The following is a 17,659-nucleotide window of genomic DNA, read 5'->3' on the forward strand; positions in this document are numbered from 1 at the left end:
TTTTTAATTTTGCTGACTAATTACCACTCCACATGTGGCGCGCGCGTTCTATTGCACGTGGGGGAAAGTATTACACGATCACGTTCTAATCGGCATATTACGCGCCAAGCGCATTGTTCGGCGTTCTTGTTCGCTATTTGCAATCCGGATGGAAAGTAAAATCTGACCGGACTTCCTGGACAATCTGAACGACACCTGCTGTAGTTCCTGTACCGTCTCAGGGATGATACCGTGTGGACCGATCGCACCGATCGGATGGGACCGTCCGGGGGCCGATAATAATCATAGCTAATAGGATGGGTTTAAGGAAATGGCGAGATTCCATAAATGTGCCGTTTAATGTCAATTAGATCTTCAAGTACAGGGTTACATAAGGTGCAAGTAAAAACCCGCCAGTGCTCGTGCGTACGTGCGTGTGCTACGCACGTGAGCAGCTGTGTTCCATCGCACACCTGCACACATACGCACACAAAGGTACGTGTGGTGTTCAATAAATTTTTGAGTGAATGTTAATTAGATACGCGGGGCACATTGACACACCACTTTGGCAATGGAACGGGCGTCGGGTTAGGGTCAACCGGACGGACGCGTGTCATGTCCGAACAGCACGGACAGGCGGGGACCCCACTCTGATGAGCTGCTATCCTTTCGGGAAGTGTTATGATACCCGGACGGGCCGATGTTGCAAGAACTGCGCATAAACGTTTGGCTGCCCATCACCTTGAACTATTGCGAGGAAGCGTAGAGCATGTGTTGGAGATTCGCGCATTCTGTTTCGTTTTACTGCCCCATTATCGGGACAGTGTTCCGGAAGTGACGGGAGGGAAATGTTTGAATGGTGTTCTTGCACGTAAGTGCATCGTACTATTGTAATGGATAGGGAATATCCACAACGCCGGTACTTGACGTTGGAAAAGAAAGAAAATAAAAACAGCATAAAGCAAAATTGAATCAACGCTATCACTTTCACGGGGACATTGGCTGATACTGGCGTGGACCAGTTTAAGGCTGGAACCTACGATATCTCACCTGATATGAGGTAGATTCAGTACCATCCATAATGGAGGGAAAAGGCTGCTTTAGAGTGCAATGTAAAGCAAGGACTTTCGTTCAGTCAACACAATCGTCGTTCGTCACCAAGCGTGTGTTGAGGATTCCCCATGCTCGTCGCGATACATCACATGAATGAACGTTCAGCTACTAGAACGCACGGTGCTGCACTACCGTACCTCTAGGAGCAACGATTAATAAACAGCCTTCAAACGGTGTGACGATCGTGCTTCCAAAACATGTTTCCTATTCGGTCGTTGGCACGCGTGCACGATGGAATGGAGATTTATGACGATAGAACAACACGGCTCTCCGGGGACAGGTTGCTGCTTACTGCGAACATGCTGCAGGGTGTAAGATATCGTAATGTTCAAGGAACAAGCGGTATGTGAAGATGTTGTGGAACATGAAAATGTTTAGAAAATTTGAATGAATTTAAATAACGTGAACCGAAAAAAGGTTGAGGGTGTTGCTGAGTTTTCCAGAGACTATCAAGTTCATTCGCCTTGGTAGAGAGGCGAATCTAGTTTCAGAAACTCAAAGCCTCTAAAAATAAACAATTCGCCTTAGTTTTTTTTTTGTATCGCTTCAATATTTAGGCAGTCTTGATTGTAGTTTTTTTTTAATTTTCAGAGAGACTTTGAGCTGGGCCCCTCCATTCGCCTGACTTTATTGTAGATTGCGCAATAAAAATGAAATCTTTGCAAAATAATACTGTATGTATTATTGGACAAGGCTATATGAATGAAGAGTTTTTCTTTTACAGTTTATATCCAGCATCACTAGCACGATCTTAGCGTTCGGCTCGCTGCACCCAAGATTACCAAAGATCGAATCTCAATCTCATCTGAACCGACTCCTCGTAGCTATATCTGACTATTCAGATAAATTTTTAGCTATGTGATATAAATGCCTTCGTCTTCCGTGCGAAATAGTCTTCCAGTACCTGCCATTAGATTCTTGGCAATTCCATACATACTCCGCAGGTGCAACACCAAGTGCTCAACTACTGTTAACTGCTATAGATAAACAGATAAGTTACAAAAAAAGATATTATCAACCTAGTGTTAGATTGTTATAAAATAAAAATTGAGTTGCGTAAATTATTTCACAACTGTTTGACGAGGTGTCCAGCCTTTTATATTCTGCTTGCACGCAAGATAAGGCTGCGCTCTACGAAATTTAAGCTTTAATTTAAAAAAAATCACACGATTGCTAGTTCAGCTATGCATTGAGCTTATTTCTTACTTTATGTATGACTAATCAAATATGTTTAAATCGTATCGGAGATCTAAGTTCTTATTTGCAAAATTCTTGTAAAAGAAACCTCAGCTGGAACTTGCATCCAGTACATCGATTGTTCCGTTCGTCGATTAATCGATTTCGCTACAGTTTTGACACATGGCCACAACAAAAAAAAAATCCCCTAGTTTGACAGTTTTCGCTCGCTTTTATCAGGCTCTATCGCAAAATAAAATCATCATCGCTGGTTAATTTTCTCGTTGGCAAATTTATTACCACTCGGAAGTAGGAAAAACACAGGAACCGATACCGTAGCGATTAAGCGCCCCTCTTTTGTGTTTAGTGTCGTTCGGTCGATTGTGTATCTGAATATCGACATCCGCCCGTTGTTCTACCATAGTTCGCCTGCATTTTTACAAAGGGCGGGTTCGATCGGCCACTTCACGGGCTCTGCAACTTGTGTGAGCAAGTGTGTTTTTGTTTTTCCCTCAGCGTTATCTACACAGTCACGGTTTCATTTCTTCCGGTTTCGCGTGGAGAAAACAGCGCAAAGCGTCTGGTGGAAAGCGTTATTCACCTTCCGTTGGTGCATCCGGTGTTCTGGAACGTGAAACGCATCATTAGTGCCTGAGGTGAAGTGTAGAGTGTGGAGCAGCAGCAGGAAAGAAGAGCATCAGCCGAAAGAAAACAAGAGCGAATCAAGTTTCGTTCCTTTCGTTTCAATCTTCCCTCCCCAACGAGGTAGCCGTCATTGGGTGACCACAAACATCACACACCGCCCCGTCATAATTGGTGCGCGTACAGGAGAGCTTGTTTTGTTCACCGCGTACACCACTTGCTGGCGTTGTGTGTGTCATCAGCAAGACAGAAAACCGTGTCGCGTAGCAGCTTCCCGTTGAGTTGAGCATTTGAGTCGCTGTTTTTGGTTTGGCGATGGCGGCCGAAATAAAGCCTGCACCGCGGAGTGCTAATGACCGTTTCTGCACAACGAAAAAGCCGGAATTGCTGAGCAAGCTGGAGGGCAGTAACGATGACGTGAACGCGGCCGTACTGATCCCGGGCGAGGACGGTGTTATCAGTGTTTGTGATGGCAAGTAAGTGGGTCTAATTGAATTTCGTCCCCAGCACTGTAAGCACACTTCCGTGCTGTGACAGTGACCGTTTCGGATCGATCGCAGTGTGCCACGACACATTGAACGAAGAAGAAACGAGCGAAAGAATGGATGAAGGCGGACACGAGAAGGCGAACTCATGAGTCTCGTTCCGAATCATTGATTTTACCATCGGCAATTGCCTTGGTTGGCTGATGTAGAATTATCAAGCATGTGTTTCTTCTTTTCCCCATTCCAGAACGATACGGGTATGGCAGAAACGCGATTCGGGACAGTATTGGCCGTCGATCTGTCAGTACATGCCATCGGGATGTACGTCACTGTGCTACACACCAGAAACGAGAACACTGTTCATTGGCCAAGAGAATGGAACAATATCGCAGTTTACGCTGTCGGATGATTGCAACAGGCTGACACCGATCCGGGAGTATCTGGCGCACCAGGCACGCATCACCAGCGTCACGTTTGCCAAACACACCGGATGGATTCTGTCGGTTGGAAAGGACAAATTCTTCGCCTATCATAGCACCGAAACAGGTGAACGGATCGGTTGCTACACATTCGAAGCGATGTGCACCGCTATGCAGTAAGTATGCGAGGCACGATGATTAGCAGCCCAACCTCATTCCTAATAAATCTATTTTCGCACGTTTGCCTCCCCTAGGTATGACGCCTTATCTAAGCATGTGTTTGTTGGAGATTATAGTGGACAAATAACGATGCTAAAGCTGAGCGGTACTGGTGCCACAATGGTAACAACGATGAAGGGCCACTCGGGGTCGGTTCGCTCGCTGTACTGGGCGGAAGGGCCTCAGCTACTCTTCAGTGGATCTCAGGATCAGTCCGTAATCGTGTGGGATGTTGGTGGCAAGCGTGGTACTACCTATGAACTACACGGACACAAGTAGGGCATGAAAGTGGTAGCAGTGCTTTCTATCAAGTTATTAATCGCTTATATCCACTCTCCACAGCAATAAGGTGTCTTCCCTGTCGTACGGTTCGAACACGCAACAGTTGATATCGGCCGGCGAAGATTCGGTGATTGTGTTTTGGGAAATGAATGCCATGCGCAAGGTAACGCCCGAATGGGTCGAATCGGACACGTGTCAGCTGTGTACGCGAGCGTTTTTCTGGAATTTGCGTGCGATGATCGATCAGAAGCAGATCGGCATACGACAGCATCACTGTCGCTACTGTGGTAAAGCGGTGTGTGACAAATGCTCGACCAATCGGATCAACATACCGATCATGGGCTTCGAGTTCGATGTGCGCGTCTGCGACCAGTGTCACCAGCGGTTGAAAAGTGAAGAGTAAGTGTTAAATAATGGTATGAGCTTAAGAGTATTTAAGAGTATTAATTCGTTCGTTTACTTTTATTCCCACTTAGACGACCCTCGCTGGCAACGTTCCACGATGCAAAACACAGTATCGTCGGGATGGATTTGGATGAACCGCGGAAAAGATTACTGACCGTCGGGCAGGACCGTATCATCAAGATCTGGGATCTATCCTCCATCTGGGGTTAGTAGTGTGTTGGACTTGGAAATTGAGAAACCCTATTGTGACGTGTATAATCGCTTGCAAAAGCATTATCCTTAATGAAGAAAGGTGAAATACTGGAAACCAATCTTGGAAATGGTCTGGGAAGTAGGTGCGCGACAGAATCGATAGAATGATTTTTTTTTAAATGTCGGTAAGACAGTAACCATTACCGGTTATCATTTATTTATTCCTCTGTGCTCTGTTATTAAGCTTAAACGTGTGTCCGTCCGTTTGGTTGGGGCACTATTGAACGTTCCTTTCCTGTTTGATGAGACTTTTTTTTCTTTTGCGTTAAAACTTTGAGTTGTTGTTTAACACTGTCCCATTTCTTTATCTACTTCTTTGTTACTATCCTTGTTGCTTTATGTTTAAGGCTGAAAGAGATAGGTTTTATATTAGAGGTGTGTTTTCTTTGTTCGATTAGACGGTGAATGTTTGAAATAGCTCATATCTGTCCCTCCCATTCCGCGTGACAACCTGGTTCCGCCTAGTGATCTAGTTGATCGGTGTAGTACCTTCAATGTGTACACATGTGTGCGAGGTTCTGTGAAAGAACAAAGCAGAACGCGACATTGTCGTAGAAGAATTGTATCTTTCCCCCATTTTGTTTTTTGTTAAGTAATACAAGAGACATTTGTAACCAAAAGGCAAGGTAACCGGTGCCGGCGCGTGTAAATGCCACGAAAGTACGCTGAGTGTGATGAGGTATTTCGCGTCTTTCAACGGACCAAAAAACCAACGAATCAAAACCGCTGCTGCTAGCGTTAAAATGAAGCGATTTCTTCCCTTCTGTCGGATTGAAGGGATAAGACTAAGACACACAGGAAGGAATAAATTAATGTGCAAATAGTACGGTAAGCGGTTCAGCAGAGCAAACCTAACAAAAACAAAATTAAACACAGTGCAATACTGTGCAAGTGAAACAAAACAAAATCAACAAAACGTGACTAGAGGATGAATACGATGTTGTCGGCGCTTTTAATGTTTCTGTATGACCATGAGCATTTCGTTGGGGGAGATTGGAAGAATTGGGAAAATGGACCTGGTGATGCCTGTTGCTAACCGACTATAGTGGACATCGATCCGACAAAAGGGGTCGAATAGTTTAGCACTGTAAACAGAATTGAACAAATTGAAACGAAAGGAACCCGTGGGCCGAATGTTCAGCTCGCTGAACCATACCGGATACGGAACAAAAAAAAAATCCGCAAGCAAACTCTGTACATTATAATCGTAATAATAATTCGCAAATAGAAGAGATATATTGTTAAATTTAATAATAAAACTAACCACTAAATAAACACAACCTCGAAACAATTCGATGGGGACATTTTATTATGCTATTGAATGCATGTACAAGTGTTCTAGCGGCTAAAATTACTTCGAATATCTATTAAATCATACACGTTCTCTTCGGACCGATCCGCGATTGGTGCAGGTGTGGATTCGTTTAAATTTTCTAACAAAAGCTTAACGGCTTTAATCAAACGTTCAAGATCGATCTCCTTATTTACTACATCCAATTTCACCCAAAATGGATCGTTTGCGATATCTTCTATTAGTTTTGGATCTGATTTAGGAAAGGTTTCCTTAGTCACACTCTCATGATCTTGTTTGATGGTACCATTTCCGGAAAGTTGTTGCTCTATTTGTTCTAGCTTTCGTTCAAGCTGGTGAATTAAGGTCTTAAGATCAGACAAATCTGTTTGCTTATCTGCTGGTACGTTGTATTCTGGTTGAGTTGTCAGCGATGGTTGTTGAATTGGCGGTGAACGATCATATTTCGTAGTTTGCGCCATGGAAGATGATGGTTTAACAGCGTTGTGTTGGAATGGAACAAATTTATTTTGCCACAGCAAACGAGACACTGTTGGTTTCGAAGAAATATGGTGCCATATTGAGTAGTTCTCTTTTTGGTGATGATACGAAGAATGACGGCCGGAAGTGTACCAGTAGTTTTGGTTAGTAACAGTCCTTGGGGGCGTTGCACGATTGTTGTAGTAAGGAAGATGCGCTGAAACATTAATATACAGTAAGAGTCAAAATCATTTAGTACTATTCATAGGACCTGTTGATTTACCTGTGCAGGGGGACAAAATGTTTAAACCAATCAGAATTGTTACGGCAAGCAAGATGTTTCCCATATTTCTTCGGATGATCAGTTTGTGCAGTTATCGAGTGGTGAAGAGTGAAAGGATTGGCATAGACTGAAGCATCTACTAAAGCAATTCTTAAGTTTTATTGTGAACAACAGAAATGGTACAGGTATGGGAAACAGTTTAGGTGTTGGTGAAATGTGTACCCTTAGGAAACAATGTCAGAATGTATGGATTACATTTAGGAATATTTCGTCAGATGTCCGAGAACTTCTCCTTCAAGACAAGGTAAAATAACATTTTTTAATGGGTAAATCGAATCAAATCCTTTTATTTCTAATCCGTATTTAACAATCCGTTTCAATCAGTGCTTATGAGTGTTGCCCAGCTTCTCGAGCAGATGTGGCTTCTTCGTTTCCACGGGACGGTGGGTAGTGGTGGTCGTTGTTGTTGGCTTGTGTGTTGTAGTTGTCGTAACCTTCGTCACGTAATGCTTCTTGTTCGGGCATGGCGTTGTTGCTCCGCCATGATAGTGTGGTGCGTAGTGCACCTCGTGCACATACTCCGGTCCGGGCCATGGGAAATTTGTGATCGGAGTCCACGGCATATTTTCCCAGGAATGATGCTTGACCGCTCCGTACTCTTGTGGCGGTGGGACGTCATAATTTGGCAGGTATTGTGGTTGGGATGGCGGTGGTCCAGGTTGTTTATGGTAGTGATACATGCCTAGGGTGGAATAGATTTATGAAAGATACAATTAGTTTATGAAGAAATGCGAATTAGATTTTTTTTAAATCTACTTACCAGCACTGTTGAGTGTTGCACAGCATCCCAACACAACCATTGTTAAAAGCACGGTCTTCATGGTTTGTGATAATGTTAAACACAACGTTTCGAGTGAAAGGACAAAGTTGACTGACACAGCTCGGTGGAATTTAGTTCATATTTATACCGAAGATGTACACATTTTTACAGGTAACAAAGGATGCACGGTAAAGTGTGTCAAACTTTGGTCTACCACAATGTTATTACCAAACGAAAACTTCTAGGTACGTCTAGCGAAGTGCGGTTCAGGTAATGTCCAAGGAAATACGTGTAGTTTGGCTTTAATGCTTGCAGGTGGCCTATTTTAATGAACATTTTTTTCCAGATGATACATAGGTAGTATTTTTTAAAAGTTTTCGGCCGTTAGCATATTCCAGAAGTGCGTTTAAAGTTTTTCGAGGTGTGGCTCATTACCGAGACATCAATAACCTTGAGCTAGAAATGTGTTTTGTTAAATTCTGAACAAAGGGCTTTCGATGGGAAGCCTTAGCTTAGGTAAGACTTAGGTATAAATTGATCCAGTGGTTTTGCTTTTGAAGGATAAGTTTTGTTTGCTTACGATCCTTAGATCAAGATCGTTTCAGCATTACTATTTTTGTAAATTGAACTCATGAGGTTCCAAAGTCATTTGTTCTTTTCGTAGATAAATGCGTTACAACTGTTAAATGACAGAACCTGATAAAGACATGAGTTAAATAAATTAGGCTAAGCTGAGAGAAAATCACCTGAGCCTGGTGGGCAAATATTTATCAATAAGTTAAGTCTCTGCTGGCTTTTAAAAATATTTGATATTTGATAGTTATTGAATACTCCACCGGAATACGGCTAAACTAGACATTATTTAAACAGGACATGGCGCTATGAATGCCAGACAAACATAAACATAACATAACAAATTTTAAAATCACATATTACAAACATATTAAGTTGCTATCAAACAAATCGCAGATTTTCTCTAAATGCTGTAATTTTCATATTACAAACGAAATGCTCAGACAATCAGTTGAATTCCCTGGCCATCAATAATATGGGGTCATTTGAATAATGATAGTTTTATAGACTTTGACAGACGTAGAGCCTTGCATGATGGCCTAAACTTTAATTGTATAGTGTTTATGATATTATACCATAAATAATAGCATCGAAGAGTAGTAGAGTAGTTTCTCCACTTCTTCAAAATAACATACATAACATACATACATTGATACATATTATTTCAAACTTTTCTATAATGATGCTTTTTTATGGATATTTTTAGCATCATTGTAATCACATCGTTGCTAAAATGTTATTTATTAATTTAATCTTAACTTATTTAATTACCAGACAAATTGAATTGCTTCAGCCTTCAATAAATCAAATCAAACAAATCCAACAATTATCTACGAAACCAATTTTTACCAATTCAAAAATTTTACTATTTATCCTTAGAATTGATCCAATTTGAAAAAAAAAATCAGTTCAGCTGTGTTCGATTATATTTTTTTGGCAGTTTTATTTCCATTTATATGTATATACAAAAACAAAAGATACATGTTAGTTTCCGGATGGTTACTTTTTATTAAAATTACCCCTAACATCGATAGTTCCCGAAACATCTTCACTTTCGACCGATTCTTCCAACGGTAACGCGGCAATTTTACCCAAATCTAGTCCTTCGAACCACTTTTGCACATTTTCCGTCAAGCTTCTTCCATTGTCGAAAGGATTCGTTTCAAATTCCCTATGCTCCAGCTCCAGCTCGGCTGTGGGTTTATCATTCTCCTCTAGCAGAAGTTTTCCCTCATCCTTCTCAGCGGATGTGGACATAATATCCGTTAACACTCGAGACGCATCTTCAACAGATGTTTTCAACTCTTCGAACGCTTCATGATCCACGTTTGTGCTTTCGTCATCGAATCGCGCAGTATCATCGTTATCATCAATCGTGGCATCATTGGTTAGTGTTCGACTACCGAATAGTTGCAGCTTAAGCTCTTGTAGCTTATGTTCCAGCTGTAGGATAACCATTCTCAGCTGACCAACGTTGGCGTATTGCAGCTCGTCCGACACCCCAACAGGAAATCCAACCGTTTGGATCCCCTTACCATGCTGATGCTTGTGTTTGTGTGTTTTTTTGTGAAGATGCCGTCCCTCTGGTGTGGCGTCTTCGGTAGTTATTGACGGTGGAGACTCAGTTGTCGGGGGCATTGTGTGCATTTCGGGTTCTTCTGCTACTACCGGCTGCTGTACGGAAATCGGTCTCCAGGGCAGTTGGAACCACGCGGGATAATGAATCGCATCCGGTTCATCGAAGGCTAGGACATCTACGTTGGGCCAATAATAAGAGACGGGAACTGGTTCCAGTGTAGGCAACCGGTCATTGTAGTAAGCCAGTTTTCCTATTAAACATACTATGGCTTTAGAATTATTCTTATGACATCTTTTTTCTGCTGAAGTAACTCACCTGCATTTACCAGCAGAAAACTTCCAACGAACAGGAAAGTGATCAGTGTGGTGATCATCACAAAATTGTGTCAGAATTTCGTGGACAGAGCTTCCCACGGTTTGCCAAACGGTTTTTGAACGACTGTCGACAGTCTGTAACCAGTGAGGCATTTTTATAACATTGACCAAATGTCGAACAGCAATAGCAATCCTTTGCCGTAAACGTAACAGGTACCTGATGTTCCTGGGTTTCTGGGAGGTACCTGTTTGGAGACACAAGAACTTCAAGCAAATAAAGCGCTAAACACGCAAGGGAGGGCCATTAAAGGTACAGTGTAGATGAAAATAGTTTATTTGGCAAAATAAGGTAACATGTAACACACATAAATAATGGTACAGCTACATTAGCCGTTTACGAACATTGTTTGAATTCAAACGTACATTGTACAATGAGTCGTCTGGGCCGTTACACCCAGTGTAGCAACGGACACCGAGACTCATTCGAGGCTAGGGAAGCTACTTTATCCTTAACACACCACTAACGGTCCAAATCTACAGGGCAGTACGTATGGTGAACAGATTGAGTAAGAGTATTTGCGTTACAAAGGTCAATATGGCGTCGATTCCGTTTATCGTGTGCTTGCTGCTAGCACGACTCAGGTGGCGTACAGTAACGCGGACAGTAATAGGACGCTTTCGGCACACACAGCTCTCCGTTGAACACATAATTCCCGGAGCAGGACAGTGTGCTCTGTTTGCCGTCGATGCAGAAATGGTACCGTTCGCACCCGCTATCATAATCGGCAAAGAAGCCACCCTTCGTGCAGGCCGGTTCACAGTGGCGCACGATACAGTTCTCGCTGGCAGCCGCATCAACATCGTCGGCCCCGGTCGGGCAGGTGTAGCTATCCGGCTGGACGCACGTACGCCCATCGAAGAGTTTGCTTCCCCGGCAGGTAAGTGTCTGGAGCTTTTCACCGCGCTGACAGAAGTAATACTGGCGACACTGGGTATCCCGGTCCTGGTAGTACCCGTCTGGTCGTTCCGCACAAGGCGTGTCCGTGGCACAGAGCGACTCGTGCGTGCGTTGTACCCGTTGGATGCATTTACCATCGATAAAGATTTGGCCCGGTTCGCACAGGTACGATATTTTGTTGCCGTTTGTGCAGAGATGGTACGAACGGCAACCGGTGCGTGTATCCTTGTAATACCCGTTAGGTTTTCCCTGGCAGGAGTTTACGTCCTCCACCGGGCATTGGTAGCTATCCTGCGGGACACAGTTTTCTCCATCAAACACGTGACCTTCATCGCAATGAAAGCTCGTCTTAGCGCCATTATGGCAGTGGAAGTATGTACGGCAAGGACTTAACGATACATCGTCCATGGCGGTAAAGTCCTGGTAAAACCCAGACGCCCGCTGTACACAATCCGTTGAGAAGGGGATCTGATGGCAAGTTGTGTCCAGCACTGCCTCACGGCACGTATTCTCCAGCGCATCGTAATGAAATCCATTCGGACAGGAATGCTGTTCTACGGTGCGTTGTGCTTGACAGCGGACATAATACGCACAGCCCTTACGAGGATCCACATGATATCCGTCGTTCCGATGCTGGCAGATATCGCCCGGTATATCCATCCGCGGACAATGATGGAGAAACGTTGGAACACACTGCTTTCCGTCGAATACCGTCATCGATGGACAGTCCTGGCGGCTAATCATTCGACGACCCTGACACTTCACGTACGTCCGACAATCGTAGGACGTTACCGCAAGATGAAGACCATCTGGAAGAAAGCTACAACCATTTTCGTCGGCCATCTTCCAGTCATGAAACTGATCGGATGTACGACAGCTCGTCCCTTGGGTGGCGAGTCTACAACGTTTGCTTCGTTCGTCAAACCGATATCCCGATGGACACTCCAATACATCCAGCACCTGATCGTTCGCACAGAGCAAATACTTGGTGCAATCCAACCCATCCCCCGGTAGCACGTGTTTCCCATCGGGAAGTCCATAGCAGCGGGGATCGGTTTCGTACCGGATGCTTGCTGCCGTCGCTTCCGGACTTTCGCAGATCACGTGCTCCTCGGTGTCACAAACCTTCCCATTAAACATCAATCCTTGCGGACAGTTTTCGATGGTAGTAATCTTCCCTCCCCGACATCGGAACGATCGGTGACAACCCTGGGACGTGTCTGCGTACAATCCGTTCGTTTTGCCAACACAGATAGCTTCGTAGCAAGTTCCTGAAAGGGAAAGCATCACGAGCAATTAATTCGTTTCTGTTGGAATTTTCTCAAAAAATGTACCTTTGGTTCGGATACATCTCTGCTGGTAAAAGTCAAACATTGCGCCATCGGTGCAGCTGTAATAGATCGGTTGGTTCTGGTAGCATCGGTAGTATGCACCACAGCGTGATCCCGGTAGCGAATAGAAGAACTCGTCGCTGTACGTACACAACACTTCTTGGGCTAAGGTTCCTGTGGGGCGAAATGAAGACGAAATTGGAAGAAGTCATCAAGAAGTGGTCAGAATATTTCCATAAAATGAAGCATTAATCGTCAGTGTCGTCATTGAGTTCGGATAAACGTCTTATTCGAATGTGTTTTAAACCGGATCTCACCAGTTCCCGTTTACGGAATCATGCCTCTGACGTCAATGGTTACCGGTGGATATTGGGCGTTCTTTTAGTAGGAAATTCCCATCCCTATGATGTTTGTTTCAAAGTGTAGGTTATTAAAGTCTCCGCATCTTTTGCCAGCATCGTCATAGTAGGCTTGCGATTACGTCGCGGTGCAAATGAAAGATGGTTGCCATAATCAATATGAAGCACCAACAAGATAGAATGGTGCGAAAGTTTAATCCAAGTAGCCATAGAAATATTAAGACTGTCTACGAAATCAGTTTCCATTCCCATTTTGATCCGTAAAGCAGGTGTTACTCCCAGTGAAGATGAAGCTGTTGTTAATCTGGTTCTGTATCTCGTGTATATTTTCATGCCATTGTGCACATTTGGACCCCACTGCGAGCTATGACGTAATACTCCACCAGGAAGAAGATGCGCTGAGCGGAGAATTTTCGGAAGGAAGTGGTCAGTATTTAACGTCGGATTATGACGACACCGTTACCTTCGAAGATTGGTTCAGAACAACGGCGAGTCTTGGTGAAAACAATGTAGTTGATGAGAGCAGTAGCGAAATACCTCAGGAGTTAGGTCTGTTGAGTGAATTGCCTATCATGGAAGCAGAATTGTTCAGTACAACGGCAATCCTCGATGAAAACATTGCAGTTGATGGGAATAGTACCAAAATTCCTGAGGAATTAGATCTCTACAATGAAATGCCCATCATGGAAGAGGATGCAGATTGGATGGAGTCAAAGTTAAGGATCGAACATACACCATATTCTGCTCTGCTCTATCAGGAGGATGAATTTGGGCTGGAGTTCTTGTGTCCAGGATACTGGTTGAGAAAGGATATGTTACTGGTCCGCGGAGACTGTTGGACGAAGGATATGGAGTAAGTGTTTCATGGAAGTCTACACTAGTTTCTGCATATTAAATCATAAATATTTCTCCCTGTCTAATCTGCAGTCTGAACATTGAAGATACGGTTGACGAAGTTTTCTTGAAAAGTGATTTAAATTTAATGATTGTACATTTGCTTCCAAATTTAAGTCATTCTGAGGAACAAGAACCACTACATTTGGCAATCATTCCAGAACTTATCCCTGGGTCCATTAACGATTGTACATTGTATGTTCTACAGGAAGATTACGCATTATTTGAGGTAACCTTTTAATTCTTTGGGATGCTTTAAAGAAGATGCTAGACAACACACTGTCTCTTTTCGTCTCTCATCAGTTATATTCCTGGGCCATCCAACCGTTGCCTTTCAAACGTGCAAAGGGATTGTGTGGCGAGAATCATATCTGTCTACGAACACGTGCATCAGCTGCGTACGGGTTGGATTATGCGCTACTTTGTGGTCAATCGTTTGCCGGTATGCTAACCACGGATCGAACGAAATACGAGCGAGTATTCGGAAAATTAACCCTTATGGACTTATCGGTGGCGAAGCCTTGGATTGATCAAGTATTGGAGGAGACCGAAGGAAAAAATGAAGCCTCAGAGGAACATGCTACCACATTCCTTTCGCTTTCTTTAACTCCGATGCCACCAGCTGAGATGAATAGCCATGATGGTGACGGTATTTGAATTGTTCCTTTTTCCATGTAGAATAGCTTACTGTTTGGTTCTGAACATAAATCATGCTACAATAAGCACGTGAGTGAATTTGTAACGAGTGTGGTTGAATTGTAGCGAACGGATCGCGTACACCTTCCAAAAGAACGGCAACACTGCTTGAATAACAATTTCAAATTTTGCATCATCACCTCGCGCTGGTTTGCCATCTGTTTTCCTCGACGAAGGTGGGCTGAACCATCATCTGGTAAAGTCCGCAACTAGCGTCAAGAATGGGAAATAAACTGTCCACCATATTATGCAGAGCATGTATGCGGACACCCTGGTGGAACGTTGGCCAATCGACAGGCTCTGTCGATTTAATTCCACATTTCGATACATTTATTCTTCCATCCCGGATTCGCCTAACAAGGCATTAAATTTTATGAATGATTGTACGGCAGCCACACACGTACCCGGGTGTGTTTCGTACCAAATCGAGCGATAAATCAACCGATTAGCCGATTGTTTGGTGTGTTTCGTTTTGTTTGCGGTTCTACTTTCGTTTCACTGCGACTGTGATAGTTTTTCGAACGGGCATTGATTAGATATGTAAGACGCGCTGTCACTAAAGCTCGATCATGGTGGTCGATGCTGGGTTGGAGGAAAAGTTGTATCGTGTTTCAGAAATGCTGCTTGGTTAATGGATGGTTAATGGTTAATGGAGCTTGGTTAACTTTTTCTTGGGACAAAGTACCTCGTGCCTCATATCCCTTTTCTTAATAAGGATCAATGGCAGAACTGCCTCACATATATTAGACAAATGAAAACTAATATGATTAATTACAGTCGCAATACAGAATAAGCTAAAAAAAAATTATTAAAGTCTCTGGAAAATGAGTTTTTGTATTTTTCTAAATATATTATGATTATTATACTAACTGCCGTAGCAGGATTAACTCCCTTATACAATTCTTTATAAAGATGCACTTCAAAACAAATTATAGAGGATTTTTTCTAAAGATAAATGAGAAGATTGCCAAGAAAAAAAAGTTTGATGCTAAGTAGTACCTATTTCCACTTCCCAAAAAGTACCTCCAAAGAACTTTTCGAACAACCTAATACAGTGATAACAACATCGAGAGGAAACCATCCCTAAGTAGAAAAAGCGAACCCATCACCTAAGACGGCTACGATAAGCGCAGTTTATCGGCCCGGATCTGTATTGGATAAAAATAGTCACGAACGCTCTCGAGCTGTTCTTCTCGTTCGGTTCACTTTAAAATGGGCTTACCTCTGGCAAGGACGGTCATTGCCAGCGCAGCGGCGGTCGTTATGAGTTTGCATAAATTTCCATTCCTCCGTGCGCCACTCCGCCCGGAACTCCACATCCTTCCACCGTGGCGCTCGCGTGAACCTCAAACCCCTTGGTTCCTCCTGTTGCGCCACACCTCGCCCACCAAAGCGAAGTTAAACGCCAGCAGGTCTGTCGCGTCGGTCGCGTAATACGATTGAGATGTTCTCGCGAACGGAGTGTGTTTGTTCGCGCTTCCGTTAACGGATTTGGTGGCGAATTTAAATTCACGACCCAGGGCACGATTTGTTACGGTGCCGGAGGGTACGCTAGGGTCTTTATAATTTGATTTCGGTTTAGTCGTTTCTCCGGGTTGCTGGCAACTCTGGCAATCGACAATCGGGAGGTTACAGCTTAATTAGCTGGGCCGTTGTGATTAGTGAATCGGATGGGTTGCTGGCCAGTGCCTGGATGAATCTGTGGTGGCGGTGAGAATTCGCTGTATAATTGAAAGCAGAGAGAGAGAAAAAACAAATGCGGTTGATAGACAAGAGCAATTGAAGGTGTGTACGGGTTTGCGTGGCGGAACACGTATTGGCACGTGACTTGATCGCGCGGTGATTGACTCGATTATTGGCGTATCAGAATGCTGGCCAGTGTATGTACCGTTGTGCGTGTGTTGTATGTATTCCCCACCCCGAACATGCATGCAAAAGCATTCCGAACCGACAAGTCGACGAGTTCGTGCCTGTTAGTGCTTAGACCAACCATCGTCGGAGGATCGTCACTAAAGAGATGAATCTAGAAAGCAGAAACCAGTTCGTGAAGGCGGATCTAGATTGGAGCGTTACGTGGATGGGTTAGAAGCCCATGCCTGCCATGCTCACGGCACTGGTGCTAGGCCGCGGGTTTAATGTCAGTTTTATTGGACGATGTTTACGAGATGTCACCGATAATGCGCACTAAAGCCTCTAATCTCTCTTTTTATGCGCAAAACAAATACGGGTTTTGCGGACGGTTCTTGAACGATGCATACGATGTTACGCACGATTGTGTGAGATCGAACCGGCGTCAGAAGTCAGAATCTGCTCAGCTGTGCAGTCCATTATTACCGTCGTGTGGCGGGGGGTTTTCATAATGCCTCGCCTTTAATATGTCAAGGTCTACGGCGCTTACGGACGCATTCGGCGTTGTATCATCGGTAGTCCAGCGATTAATAAGTTGAAGGACGTTTTTTGAAGTGCGTACAGTTACCGGAACTAAAGATTCCTAGCTACGCGATGGAACTGTTTCACCCGGGGGTTCGTCGCTTGTCGTAGTCTTTCGTTTGCAAAATGTCTTTTTGTTGTACCAATTGTACCAATTGTACGTGAACCAATTGACCGCACTACAAATAATTAATTAGCAAACTTTAAACATTCAACTAGAACTAAAACAGTTCCATCTAGAGAAAATAGCAGCATTCACCAATTGTTTCTTATATTTGCGTGAGTAATGCAAATGAATCACCCTGTAGTTATTGTTTTTTTTCACTTATAGCACACGTGCACGCGCAGGCCTTGACCTCTGATTAAGTCGGTGCGTTGAAGATAACACTCTCGTTTGAGCATTTTTAATGATTTAAAAACATGCTGATGTTAATTATTGTTTTAAGCGTTTCTGCAGCTGATTGCTGATCGCTGAGAACTACAAAACAAGAGGATTACACAATGTTATTTATTTACTGTAGTTTTTTTTTTGTTTTGTTCTCCGATTTCCGATGTTAATCGCTATGTCTTTTTGTTTATCGTCGTTTGTTTATCGATGGATTGCCGATGAAACGGTGTCAGTAAGAAAACAAAACCACACAAAAAAAACTGCAAACAAACCCACGGCAAACCATCAACT

General features: G+C 43.5%; 6 protein-coding genes across 6 annotated transcripts; 2 read left to right on the forward strand and 4 right to left on the reverse strand.

The window, feature by feature from the left end:
* The first annotated feature begins 3,225 nt into the window (after positions 1-3,225).
* Positions 3,226-4,930, forward strand: LOC128713421 (WD repeat and FYVE domain-containing protein 2). The gene is made up of 5 exons (XM_053808281.1): positions 3,226-3,386; positions 3,643-3,990; positions 4,069-4,308; positions 4,376-4,714; positions 4,792-4,930. The coding sequence occupies exons 1-5, from the start codon at positions 3,226-3,228 to the stop codon at positions 4,928-4,930; spliced, it is 1,227 nt and encodes a 408-aa protein (XP_053664256.1).
* Positions 4,931-6,310: 1,380 nt separating this feature from the next.
* Positions 6,311-7,090, reverse strand: LOC128712499 (uncharacterized). Its single transcript, XM_053807390.1, has 2 exons — positions 7,027-7,090; positions 6,311-6,960 (listed from the first exon to the last, which is right to left on the reverse strand). Exons 1-2 carry the CDS (start codon positions 7,088-7,090, stop codon positions 6,311-6,313), a joined length of 714 nt encoding a protein of 237 aa, XP_053663365.1.
* A 316-nt stretch (positions 7,091-7,406) lies between these two features.
* LOC128715246 (uncharacterized) lies at positions 7,407-7,907 on the reverse strand. The gene is made up of 2 exons (XM_053810126.1): positions 7,847-7,907; positions 7,407-7,768 (listed from the first exon to the last, which is right to left on the reverse strand). Exons 1-2 carry the CDS (start codon positions 7,905-7,907, stop codon positions 7,407-7,409), a joined length of 423 nt encoding a protein of 140 aa, XP_053666101.1.
* A 1,511-nt stretch (positions 7,908-9,418) lies between these two features.
* Positions 9,419-10,371, reverse strand: LOC128712500 (uncharacterized). Its single transcript, XM_053807391.1, has 2 exons — positions 10,314-10,371; positions 9,419-10,248 (listed from the first exon to the last, which is right to left on the reverse strand). Exons 1-2 carry the CDS (start codon positions 10,369-10,371, stop codon positions 9,419-9,421), a joined length of 888 nt encoding a protein of 295 aa, XP_053663366.1.
* Positions 10,372-10,940: 569 nt separating this feature from the next.
* Positions 10,941-15,869, reverse strand: LOC128714097 (uncharacterized). The gene is made up of 4 exons (XM_053808973.1): positions 15,773-15,869; positions 14,474-14,476; positions 12,605-12,775; positions 10,941-12,541 (listed from the first exon to the last, which is right to left on the reverse strand). The coding sequence occupies exons 1-4, from the start codon at positions 15,867-15,869 to the stop codon at positions 10,941-10,943; spliced, it is 1,872 nt and encodes a 623-aa protein (XP_053664948.1).
* Positions 13,248-14,511, forward strand: LOC128714098 (uncharacterized). Its single transcript, XM_053808974.1, has 4 exons — positions 13,248-13,551; positions 13,651-13,813; positions 13,888-14,083; positions 14,158-14,511. The coding sequence occupies exons 1-4, from the start codon at positions 13,248-13,250 to the stop codon at positions 14,509-14,511; spliced, it is 1,017 nt and encodes a 338-aa protein (XP_053664949.1).
* Positions 15,870-17,659: the final 1,790 nt, after the last annotated feature.

Source organism: Anopheles marshallii, chromosome 3 (genome assembly GCF_943734725.1).
Source record: "Anopheles marshallii chromosome 3, idAnoMarsDA_429_01, whole genome shotgun sequence".
Lineage (NCBI taxonomy): Eukaryota > Metazoa > Arthropoda > Insecta > Diptera > Culicidae > Anopheles > Anopheles marshallii.